The following is a 12,222-nucleotide window of genomic DNA, read 5'->3' as shown; positions in this document are numbered from 1 at the left end:
TGTAGCACAGTGCTGACCTTGGACTCGGGCATACTTGGCCTTGCATCCCACCACATGGTTTACTGAGGATGTGAACATAGACTTGAGTAAGTGCCTTAATTTCCCTGAGCTTCAGTTTCCTCATCTACTAAACAGGGCCAGAAATGTTAGCATCATCATTATTATGTGTCCCAGAGTAGAGCAAGACTTCTTAAACACTTTCTACTCCTAACTCCTTTTAGATTTAGAAATGTTTAGATGATCCTAGGTATATAGCTATGTTAAATAAGTATCCAAATCAATCATTTATTGATAATACAGCATAAAGAAATTTATTTTAAAATAATTTTTTGGTATACATATAATTTTGCCGTTTATTGAAAATGAAAGCAAATTTGCCTATTAATGAGATAATTGTACTCGTTAATTTTTACATAAAGAATTAAATCTTGGCAGAATATGAGATACCTTTTACTGTTGCCAAATTTTTGTAACCCTCCCCCACATTGTGACTCATAGTTTGAGAAGCTTTTGGGTAGAGAATGACATTTAGATGTGTAGATAAAGCATTAAGGATGGCAGTGGGTGGGGAAAAACATCTCTAATTAGGTTACTAAGGCACACCTCTTCCAAAATCAAAGTTTTGAGCATCTGTTTGTTAGTTATCTATGTTCTGAGGCAAACAATGTGTTCGTGAATCGGGGAGAAGGATTCGGGGAGTTGATGCAGCAGTCGAGAAAGCTGCTCCATCCTCAGGAGGAGCATCCTCAGAACCCAGCCTGAGTTCTTCAATTAGCAATGAGAAGTATCTTCCAGTCTGTTGTGTGGATTTACTGCCCCAGCCTCTGCTACTCGGGTCTTTCCAGAAAGCACAGCAGGATGCATCAGAGGTCATTTCTGAAGCTCTATCCCTGTGCTCAGGACAATAGAGTCACTTAACATTAGTGGCAGCAACAGCACTAACAGAGATGAATTTCTTGTATACACAGATGGATCTTCTGAAAAATTTAACATTTAACCTATTTTACCACTTCAGTCATTTTCTGTTTCTGAAATAGGTAATGAGAAGAGGTAAGTCCTACATCGAATAGCATATAGATCTGCTATCATGTTGACAGAAAAATATAAGTAACCCTAATTACAACCTGCTTTCTCCCTAGGTGCAATCAACAAGTATCCGCCAATAAACTTTAAAGCAAAATGCAATAAAATCAATCTTCCGGAACCGGTGCAGCCTTCCAAACGGCAAAGCCACCTGTAAGTTGGAGCATCTATCACATGTCTGGTACACCAGTCAAATGGATTTTATTGTTATTATAAGTATTTCCAGCTCTCCTTTCTGTACACAGTTCCATGTGATGTGCTTTAGAAAAGAAATTCAGAGTTTGTAGGAGAGGGACACTAGCACACTTCTGTGGTTGTAATTCTTCACAAACATACATCCCTCCTTTCTAGAAATAAGTCAGCTAATGACAGCTACAATGTGCTTTAAGGCTTTATTTTCCACAATTATAAAATCCAAGTGTTGAACTAAATGGCCTCCCTTCTAGACATTGAGCTATGATTCTAAAGCTTACAGAGTTCTGTACCTACATTATCAGTATCAGCACCCTAAATCCTGTTAAGTAGGCAATATAGCTATTATTAGCCCCATTTTGTATGAGGAAGGAGAAGCTCCGAGAGTTTATTTGACTGAGATCACACAGCTGATAAATACCTAAGGTAGAACTTGAACCCAGCTCTCTCCTGCCTATTGGTCCTAGTTCTCTCTAGCAACTCATGCTGCTTCTGCATATGCCAGAAATTACATTTAAGAATTACCCTTGATAGGAAATTTCATTGCTGATTATGTTCATTCCCTGACCTCCGGTGAAAATTGGGGAAAAAGACATATTCCTATCAAATTATTTTATCAAGTTATCAAATGAAAAAATGGGTGTCTTTGTGTTTTATTTTCATGGGCTTTTCAGCCTGAGATTTTAACTGCCCAGACAAGAATCAGCTCCCCTAGGGCTGAATAAACAATCCGGGAACTGTCCAGCAGCAAATACCTCCTGAAGTGTAGCATAAGGCCTTGTGAACCTGGTCTAACCTGAGAGTGTCTGTTGATCCTCCCTTCTACAATGGAGTGATTCAGGGTAGTTCACAGAGCCAGGGGTAGGGAGTTAGGGAGGTGTTACAATAAGGGAGGTTGTATTCACATGCCAACCTCAGGAGGTGGTCTTCTGGCTCAGAAGAAGTAGGCACTTTAGACCATCTATACAGTTAAAAATGTATTCCAGACACCATCTTCCCCATTTCCAAGAGAGTCTGACTGGTTCTAATAAGTTTTGGAAAGGAAGGTGTTTTGTTTATTTGTTTCCCCTATTCTGAATTACTCTAGGCAGGCCAAGGGCATTTTCTGTATGTTTCATAAATGATGGCGCTGCTGTAAAATTGAGAAGGCATTAAGGGATTCAGACAGGAAGTCAATGACATGATTGGTGAGATTCCTCACAGTTTATGTTGGCTGAACCTTGTCAGATTTGTCTCTCGGCATCCAATAAAGGCAACAGAAGATAAGCCCACACAGCTTCCCCTGACACTCCTTAATTGTGCTGTGCACAGGAACTGGGAGTGGAGAGGCAGCAGATTGGAACACCAGGGATTGTCTGAGATAAAAGTAGCAGCTGTGTATGGGGAGCACGGCAAGCCACAAGGATGACTTCACGTCTTTTCAGGACAGCTTGAGTGAGATTTGGCTCAGTCCTCCCCTGGGCTTTTTGAGGTCTAGGTGGAGGATAAATGGTGCTTGTCGGGGATGGGGGGAAAGAGCTAAGCAGACAGATGGCCAGTCAGGGTTGCCTATCCCAGTGCTAAGAGCCCTGTCAGCCAGAGACAATAAAAGGCAGGCAGTCACCTGTTCGTTATGGTGCCCGGTCAGGAAATTACTTCCTCCTGGCCCTCCAAGTGAATGAGGGACAGGGGTCAAGATAGTTTAACTGTGAAAAGTGAATCTGTTAACTGTATGAAAATTAGACCTGTCAAAAAGCTACCTTCAAAATGTCTACCTTCTGAATGGAGGAGACTTTTCTCTCTCTCTCTCTCTCTCTCTCTCTCTCTCTCTCTCTCTCTCTCACACACACACACATGCATAATTTTATATATACATGTTTATGTTTATACATATTTTATGTGTGAACAAAAATGTACGTGTATATATATTGTGTATATCTCAGAGGTAATTCTGATAATAGGCAAAAGCCCTAGTTTTTTTTTCTTTAATATGTTCAGGCTCCAAGGACATTAACATCCACAATTCAATGATTCTTTCCCTTCCCTAACTTGTCCCACTGCTTCCTGACTTAATCTGAACTGGCATTTTTTTAACATTTGCTTCCCAACAATTTTTTTTTTAGTATGGTATTTTTTTTCCTAATGAACAATTTATTTCCAGTGAACATATTTTTTCCTCTCCTCTCCACTCCTCTGGCTTCAATTTAACAAGGGAAAAAAAAACCTTATAATGCATATGCATTGTCAAGTGAAGCAAATTCTCTCCTTGACTTGTCCAAAAATATGTTGTGTATTTTAAGTCCCATATCTCTGACAGGAGAGGGCTGACATACTTCTTCATTCTTTGGACTCATGGTTTATTACTGCATTAATGAGTTCTGAAGTCACTCACAGCCATTTTTCTCTGTAATCATGCTATTGGATAAAATGTTCTAGTTCTATCTACTTTTCTCTGCATTCATTTATACAGTTCTTCCCAGGGTCCTCTCAGGCAGTCCATTTTATATTTCTTTTGGCACAATGGTTCATGACATATACCAATAATTATTTTAGCCATTCCCAAATAAGTAGGCACCCTTTTAGTTTCCTTTTATTTTTATACAAAAAAAGGTATTTTTAATATGAGTCTGTTGGAATACACAGGAGCCACCTGACAGTGGCTGCTGGAGATCCAACCCAGAATGGATCTCCTCTTGTGAGAGGATAATACAAGGAGACTGAGAGGCAGTTGCTGTTCTCTGATCTGAGAGGCTGTTGCATTTTCTGACCTCTCTCCTCTTCCCTCTGCCTCCAATTTATTTCATTCCCAGTTGCAGCACCTGTGTCAGCAAAGGCTGCCCTGTAGCTCCTTCACATGTTATGATTCACAACTATGGAGGCTCTAAGAGAAGTGAACTGTCCCTTAACACGAGTCTTTTTAATAGACTGTTTTATATCTTCTCATTTCCATTGTTCACTTACTGGTAGAGTTAATACAAGAGCGATGAATTGTGGAGACCAAGTAACAGGCTCAAGGGACATAAGGTCTATACCATAGAAACTGGTCACGTGTACAATTTAAAACATTATAAAAGTAAAAATGCAAAATGGAAAAAGTCACAGCTTTTCAAAACCTGCTTTTTCATTTTAAAATAAAAGAACTAGACTAGCTAAATTCTAAGGTCCCTTCTAGCTTTAAGATCCTGAGGTAAAAAGAAAATGGAGTACAAAATCATTTCAGAAGGCAACCATTAATTTTTTTATTCACAATTCTTCATTCTTTGATATGTTTTCCATCTTTCTCTTATATAGCCTTGCCCGTATTGGACCACTCGAAGAGAGATTTCTGTCCAAAAAGCTTCTCTCAAGAGTAACACGGGGGAATGCTGTTTGGAACATTCGTGGTTATACCAGGAATATGTCCCGTCCCCTTAAAACTGGAAACAGAATGCCACGCATTGTTCCCAAGACTCATCTTTAAAGAAGCTGTGAAGTGCAAAGCCAGTCCACGTTGGGTAGCAATGTGGCAAGTCATTATGTCCACAGGACCAGCCTGAAAAGCTTAAGTAACTGAACCCACAATCAGGAAGTCATGTTTGCATGGGGATAAATTTCCTGAAGCTAGAAACCTAGGGCTGCGCCTGAATTTGACACTGACCTTGGCATACTGTTGGTCCTGTCATATGTACGCCCAGCATTTATGTGATTAGGTACCCAGACCATTCCAACGATCAAAGACTGAAGCTTCAGAGTGCTGTGATAAATGGAAGAAGATAGGAGAATCAAAGAACTGAGGTGCTGTTTTGCAATTGTATTTAAACACACTGAAAAGTCTGGTGCTTATATTGCAGATGTGAGCCGTGAGCAGCACGTACATGGGCTCGTAACAGTGCTGTTGGTTTTACGGTCAGATTTATACATACCCAACTCGCCCTCTCCACTTAGAGCTGCTCAGTGCTCAAAAATACATTGCCGTGGTGGTTGTTTTGCTTGGTTATTTTCAGATGCTGTTTAACCATCCAAACCATCTGCCTTTTCCCTCAAGCACTCTACTGTGGGTCCCGTTAACACCAGCTCCTTTCAGAAGTAAGACTGGGTCAGCCAAGTTGTCATTTGTTGACTTCCGAGATCAGGATGTAGCAGCGCCTTGTCCTTTCTTTTCATTTATTCCCATTCATCAGCCCAGATAGGTCAGTCTTTAATACATGAGCCAGATGTCTTCTGCACATCTTTCTTCATCTCACCTGCAAGAGAAACCCCACCACAACCCAAGCTCTGCCCACTTCACTCAGGCAAAAGGACAGACCCAGCTTCTGCAGGCTTCAGCAGACAGGAGCTCCCAGGAGTTTTATGTAATATTCATACTCAGGTGTCAAAGGGGAAATGACATAGCACATCTGGTTTTTGTGGTTTATTCGGTTGGTTTTCCCTTAATATAGGCGAGGAACATTCCAGTTCAGATTGTTAAATATAAAATCTTAACTGAAATTTTTTTTAAAGAGAAGTTCTGATTAATTGAATTTTTTGTCAACTTAAGCAGAAAAGGTGTTTGGTTTTTTGGTTCGATTCTGGTTACTGGGGGGGAAAAATGTCAGACGCATATTAGTCTGTTTTGGTAAATAAAATCATCTTTTTTTGGTGATTGATGTTCCTTCTAATAAATCCTTCCAAATATGAATTCTTATTGTATTGGACTGTAGGTGTACAAGATAAGAGATTGGCCTTAGCATGTACCAGTTCTAGAACCTAGAGTGGAAGTTAATTTTTTTAAAAGTAAATAAATCCCACTGTCAACTTAGTTGTTTGGTTTTTATTTAAAAAAGATTCGCCTCTCTTGCTTGAAAGTTTAATACTGGGGAATTGGGGGGAAAGCCCAGTTAATCAAGGCCTAGTTCACCAAAGTTTTAATTAGTGACCAGGAACCAATAATCTGATTTGTCATTAGATGAAACACTTGCTATGAAACCTGTGAATTAAAACTTAGTCCAAGCCCGTAGCTCCCATGACTCTTGCACAGCAGGGTGGTAAGTCAGACTTTCTGGATTAAACAGTATTTAGATGCAGTTTAAATGAAGCTCAACCCAATAACCTGTGGAAAGACTTGATGACCTCTTAGAGCAGCCTCTTTCCTTTTTCCTCTCCACATGTTAATAAAGATATATGGGAATCTATCTATATGCATACACACACATACACATATATATGTATGCACAATATTATATATAGTGCATTTTATATATATATATATATATATATAATATAGTATGTGTGCATGTATATACATAATTTAACCAGCTTTTTCTCCCATTTCTTTCTACAAGAACCAGTACCATGTTGTAACGTTACATCTGATGGTACTGACCAGCAATGATCAGAAGAACGTTAGGTAAGTTTACAAGTGGCAGCTTTCTCAGAAAACTGACAGGTTCAACAAGTTTTCCATAAATTCGGGAGAAAAGTGGGGCAAAACTTTTCCAGAAATGTTTGAAATTACAAGTTACTAATATTTACACTCACTGTGGTGGTTTACATAGTTTATTCCAAATACCTTCAGCCCAACCTGTCTCTGTGCCCTTTTAATTATAAACATCTTTAATGAGACTTTTAAGGAGACTGCAAATAAAATGCTACAAAAAGAGGCCTCATTAGGTCAAGTCCCTAAGCTCCTGAGCACATGGACATTTACTTGTCTGTTTTATGATGTTGAGATAGACGATAACCTTTCATGGTGGATTCAGTCATTTACAGAGGGGCAAAGTGGTGTGAAATGCAGAATCTGGGCTATCACCGAAGGGTTTAATGAGAGGGTGAACCATTTTTTATTGAGTTTGCACTCATCAGTGAGGAGGGCCTGGAGAGTGCTCATGATTTTATTTACACAGGAACTTGGAAAGCAGAAGGCTTTCCAAGGCAAGATGACTTGGATAAGGAGGTGACTTAGTCATGGTCACATAGCCTGGACATGGAACTCCATCTTTATAATTAGAGAACACTAACTGGGAGACTTGGATCCTTTCTTAACCAGATGATTCTTTTCAGTTTTTTTGGTCACCTAACTTATGTAGCTCAAAACTTATATAATGGAATTCACACTGAAAAAGGAATTTCCTTGCTGAAAAGTAACGTTCCTTACTAAAGAGAGAAAATGCATGCTGGGTAGAACTCATGTTGCATATTAATGCACATTTCAGACTCTGAAGAGATACAGAAGATTTTTATCTTGGTGAGTAGTAATGTGCAACCATTCAGATCATTTTCAATTATGTATAGACAAGAATGTCTTGTTTTAGTGGTAAAGACACTAATATTTCCAACTTCTCAAAGACTGCATTGCAAGATGATTTAGAATAGTCGGTGTCTAACACTGTTGAGTCAAATTTTACATTCTTCACTAACTTAGAAATATGAATAAAAATCAAAACAAATTTGGAAACATAGCTAGCCAGAGGCCATAAATGAGCATGTTTCATTATAGCTCTGAAGAGGAAGAAGAGCACAAATACCCATGGGCCAGAACTGAAGCCTTCCTCATTCCTGAGCTCTGAAGCCTAGGAGAGCTCTCTTGAGAGAAGAGCTCAAGATATTCATTTACTGATTTTCAGTGAAAGACGTTATTACCACTTCATAGGAATTACAGACTTATCATAAAGCCTGCCTCCTCTTTCTGGCCTGAAAGTGGACCCAGATTCTCAAAGGCTTTGCCGACTACAGAACACAAGGTTAGATCTGTTAGTTTGGAAGGCCTTCACTATAATAAGCCTTTTGGCCACACTGAGGTCACTACCTCTATCCATGGAAGGAAGAATGCAATCATGGATCTTCTAAAGATCAACTGATGGCTTCTACATCAAAATGAATCTTTGAGAAGGGGCCTATGTACCTAGAAACAGGAAGTATCCAAGTGCCAGCCAAGTCCCACAAGTCAAATTCAAATTAATCTGAATAAGTGAGTAATGAAAGTTTTTCTTTTTCTAAGACTCAGAAAACTTGCTGACAATTTTAGTTATCCGAGGAGAAAAGAACCGCAACTGATTAGGTAAGGGGTATGCCAGGCTGTCAGAGGGTCCTGAAGGAGCAGCTCCTGTTCAAGCCAAGTTAGGCGAGCTGCCCTCTGAACTTTCAACCCTGACAGAACAGGCTCCTGACAGTCGGGACATGGTGGGTTGGGGGGTTGTTTTTTTAACTGCATCACTGTTTTGGCAATCATTTCCTGTGTTCGGGCTCATGTGCCAGTTGACACATTGGCTAGCTCCAACATTTCTAGCACATGAAATGTCTCTTTATCGTATGACATTTTCCAAACACCATCGAGCAGGCTCAGATAAGTAAATGGATTTTTAGGCCTATCTACCACTGCCATGATGTTTCTCCCCCTCATCCAATTCCAATTAAAGATTTAATTTAAAATGTCTGCCAAGCCCAACGGCTGATTTTTGTCACATGTCTAAGAACATACTGTATACCTCATCTGCCCAACAAACAGGCTCAAACTCCTGGGGGAGTTTAGTTTTCTCCCTTGCAAAGTCTGCATGATTAAAAAAAAAAATACAACCTGAACATGTCAAGAAGAATTTATTTTCAAGCATGTTGAACAAAGCAGATAGGACTCAGAGGGCAGCATTTCATGACATCTTTTTCAAGGCATTAATATTTGTTGAACTGAACCGATTCCAAGTCAAACCAGCTGATGGACTCGCGGCTACTTCCTGGCACTTGAAATTCGCCATCTCCACACTCTGACGTGACCCTTACTAGTGCTTCCTCAAACAAAAGTGGGACTGCATAGAGCCCACACCATGGCTCACAGCAAGACCGCCTCGGCTATTCTCAATTCGGCCACAACAGTGAACAGAACACAATGGTTCTGAAAGCTGGTTTAAAGACAACACTTGTGACAGGATTTTTCACCTCCTTCAGTCAACTCTGTTTTCTAAAAATACTTTTTATATAGAAAATTGCATATTAATTTCTTTATTACAAATTATACAAATCAGTGCAGTTTCTATTTCCACACTTTCACAATGCCATCTCTCGAAGCAGTTACTATAAAGCCTTGTGTAGTCTGGAACGTCGCGATATCTGTAATGATATCATGGTGGCCAACAGGGAGAGATTCTGGGCCCCTGCGGGGGGTGTCATCTGTAGGTCCGATCTTCTGTTTATTTTGAATTTCCTAATTAGAAGTTCAAAAGGAGGGAAAAAGACAAGGCCAGAAGATTAAAAAGTAGCCCTATGAACTTGCTTTATGTGAGCATTCTTGTTCTGCATAGGAGCTTCTTAAAACATCTCTTTGAAACTGGGAGAGAACAGACAGGATGGGAGGTGATACTGCTCCTCACCATTCTATTCAAGGTGGAGCCTCTCCTAGGGAGAAGAACCTGTAGATTTGTATATTTGAGGGAATTTTTATATTGTAACAGAAAAGAAACCCCTTTTCCATTGTCACATCCTATGTACTTGTTTGTATATGGTTGTCTTCCCCATTAGGTGGTGAGCTCCTTGAGAGCAGGGACCCTGCTTTTGTCATTCATTGTATCCCAAGAACTCTGCACCATTTGACAGATGTTTGCTGACTGACTTATTATTCCTTATCCTCTCGGTTCTATCAGTAAAAGTCAATGTTTGAAACTCCAAACCCTTCAGGATCCAGCTTAATTCTACAAGGAAGTGATCATTCAGAACTTGCTCAGGAACAGGCATTTATATTCCGTACATTTCAACACATTCTCTGTCCTCAAGAGGGAAAATTATAGGACAAACACAGCTGAGATTCAGAATAAGTCATACATAAACATTGAGTCCTCTCCCTAGGGTCCACAACATTAACAAATATCAGATATAACGTTTCTCATCATGTGAAAATGACACTTGCCTAAATCAACAATCACTGAAAGTAAATATACTTGTGACTGACTAATGGAACCTCCCTGACGCAGTCTCACTGGCTAGACAGACCAAAGGTCCCCCGTGTGAATGGCTGATACCTTTGCTTCACGAGGTCACCTTCATCCCTCAAGGCCCCAGGTTAAAAGCATGACCTCGATTATCCTTAATCTCCCTCATCCACCCACAGCTCTTGGAGGGCTCAACATTTCCACAACCAGGCTGAGATGACTCCAACTCAAGCCCATTTTCCATGGGCCAACCTAACAATTTCAGAGGTCTGACCTCCCTAGAGGTAATGTTGGTGAGAACCGATCTCCCTATCCCAGCCTGGTCTAATCCCGACAAGCCACGAGCTTTGGGCAGTGGAGGACTGGCCTTGCAGAGGTCACAGAGCTAAATTCTGCCTTGTTACACCTGGCTCCCTCTCAGAGACGCAATGGCTCATCTGCTTCCTTCCTTCTAAAGTACTCCAAGCGGAATCTAACTTCAAGTGCTACGAAAAATGAGAGATGATTTCCCATTGAAGTCTGTGGAATCAATCTAATTACTCTGCCGTGACAAGGCTTATCTGATGATTATTTTCAACTAGGGCAATGTCTAACTACCTTTCAAAACGGAAGATCACTGAAAGAGTGAGTTTCTATCTAATGAATGATAGGAAAATGTTTATTTGGGGCACACAGCTCAGCTTTGCTTTAAAAAAAAAAAAAAAAAAAAAAGCCTCATAGAAATTAATTGTTGATACTTAGCAAACTGCCTTATGAAAGGCCATGGGGAAGGTTGGAGAAAGTCCTAGAAAGAAGTGGAAGCTTTGGGCCCTAGACCTACTGAGCCTTAGTGCCCACACCTGTCAGAGAGGCACACGGGGGCTGTAGCAGATCTGTCTACACTCTGAGGCAGCTCTAAACTGATGTCTAGGATCTGTAAATTCAAGGATTACATCAACTCACAGTAATGAGTTGAAAGAACAAAACAACCAAGTCAAAGTTGACCATACCTGAACAACTTCTGTGCCTTCGATGATTTTCCTATAGTAGGACACAGATGGGGAACTACCACCTCCAGCAACAATATAAGACCTTTCTGGGTAAGCCAGATCCCAAAATCTGTGGGAAGAAAAAAAAATTTTTAATGGTCACTAACTCCTCAAGGCCCAAGATAGTAACTGCTGATTCTGCTTTAACTTTCTCAGCAGAGAATTTTAAACTTTTCTTTCTTTCAAAGAGAATTTCAGATTTTATAACATTTCCTAGAAACAATTAACCTAAAATACAAAGAATTAACAGCTTTCCTGGCAAAAACATAAATGATCATAAATACAATGATTTTTAGAAAAAACAATGTTTTGAGAGCCAAAATTGAAAAGAGCTTCTTCCCTCCACCCTCCCCAAAATGTTGTCCCATGTCTCCTGTCAGGCAGAGTGTGTACCTTATCTTCATGTCAGAGCCTGCTGTTAAAAGGATAGGGTTTCCATCTGCAGGACTGCAGTAGATCCCATGAACACTGTGGGAGGAAGGCTGGAGAGAAACAAAAATGGATTCAGATTAATGTTCATGAATCGTTTCTTCAATTTTGATGAAATCATCAGTTTACATCAAATAAGAGATGGGGCTTTTGAAAATAATTCTGCTGTCTCTGAAGACTTGTTAACAATCACTCCATCCCTTTCCCTGTCCCCCACACCCTCCCAGCTCTCAAGAACTTGTTTTGTTTTGTTTTTTTTAAATCATAAAATTCTAACCAGATGAACTTCTCTGGCATTTTTTATATTTCCTTTTTAGGGTCAGTTTTGAATAGTACCACAACCAAAAGAAACTTTCAATCAAACTTTTGATACTTTTGAACAAAAATGTACAGTGAAAGAAAATTTGGTATTCTTTATGGATATAAAAACTTTTGTTTCTACTAAGCAAAACTAATAAGAATTAAGCGAAGGAAAAGAACCTCTTTATTAGTTGAAAGGAAATCAGAATTAAAGGATTAAATGAAGCAGCAGAGTTCTTGTGGAGATGTCCCCAAAAGACAACATATGCTAAATAATCTTAGACAAAAAGAGGAGGGAGGAAAGTAACACGGCCACATGATGCCTTCCCTTGTAAAAC

General features: G+C 39.8%; 2 protein-coding genes across 4 annotated transcripts in view; one reads left to right on the top strand and one right to left on the bottom strand.

The window, feature by feature from the left end:
* Nucleotides 1-6,031, top strand: part of COL6A6 (collagen type VI alpha 6 chain) — a 128,995-nt gene extending 122,964 nt beyond the window's left edge. The window contains exons 36-37 of the mRNA XM_023505163.2: nucleotides 1,140-1,236; nucleotides 4,546-6,031. Of these exons, the coding sequence (XP_023360931.1) occupies nucleotides 1,140-1,236; nucleotides 4,546-4,714 (266 nt within the window). The 3' untranslated portion in view covers nucleotides 4,715-6,031. The remainder of the gene's footprint in view (nucleotides 1-1,139; nucleotides 1,237-4,545) is intronic.
* Nucleotides 6,032-8,788: 2,757 nt separating this feature from the next.
* Nucleotides 8,789-12,222, bottom strand: part of PIK3R4 (phosphoinositide-3-kinase regulatory subunit 4) — a 54,549-nt gene continuing 51,115 nt past the window's right edge. For all 3 annotated transcript variants that reach the window (XM_031940202.1, XM_031940205.1, XM_031940203.1), the window contains 3 exons: nucleotides 11,549-11,637; nucleotides 11,117-11,225; nucleotides 8,789-9,406 (listed from right to left, as the gene is read on the bottom strand). In XM_031940202.1, coding sequence (XP_031796062.1) covers nucleotides 9,236-9,406; nucleotides 11,117-11,225; nucleotides 11,549-11,637 — 369 coding nt within the window. In that variant the 3' untranslated portion in view covers nucleotides 8,789-9,235. The remainder of the gene's footprint in view (nucleotides 9,407-11,116; nucleotides 11,226-11,548; nucleotides 11,638-12,222) is intronic.

This window comes from Sarcophilus harrisii, chromosome 5 (assembly GCF_902635505.1).
Source record: "Sarcophilus harrisii chromosome 5, mSarHar1.11, whole genome shotgun sequence".
Taxonomy (NCBI): Eukaryota; Metazoa; Chordata; class Mammalia; order Dasyuromorphia; family Dasyuridae; genus Sarcophilus; species Sarcophilus harrisii.
Note: the sequence above shows the minus strand (reverse complement) of the source record. Positions and strands in the feature narration are given on the sequence as shown.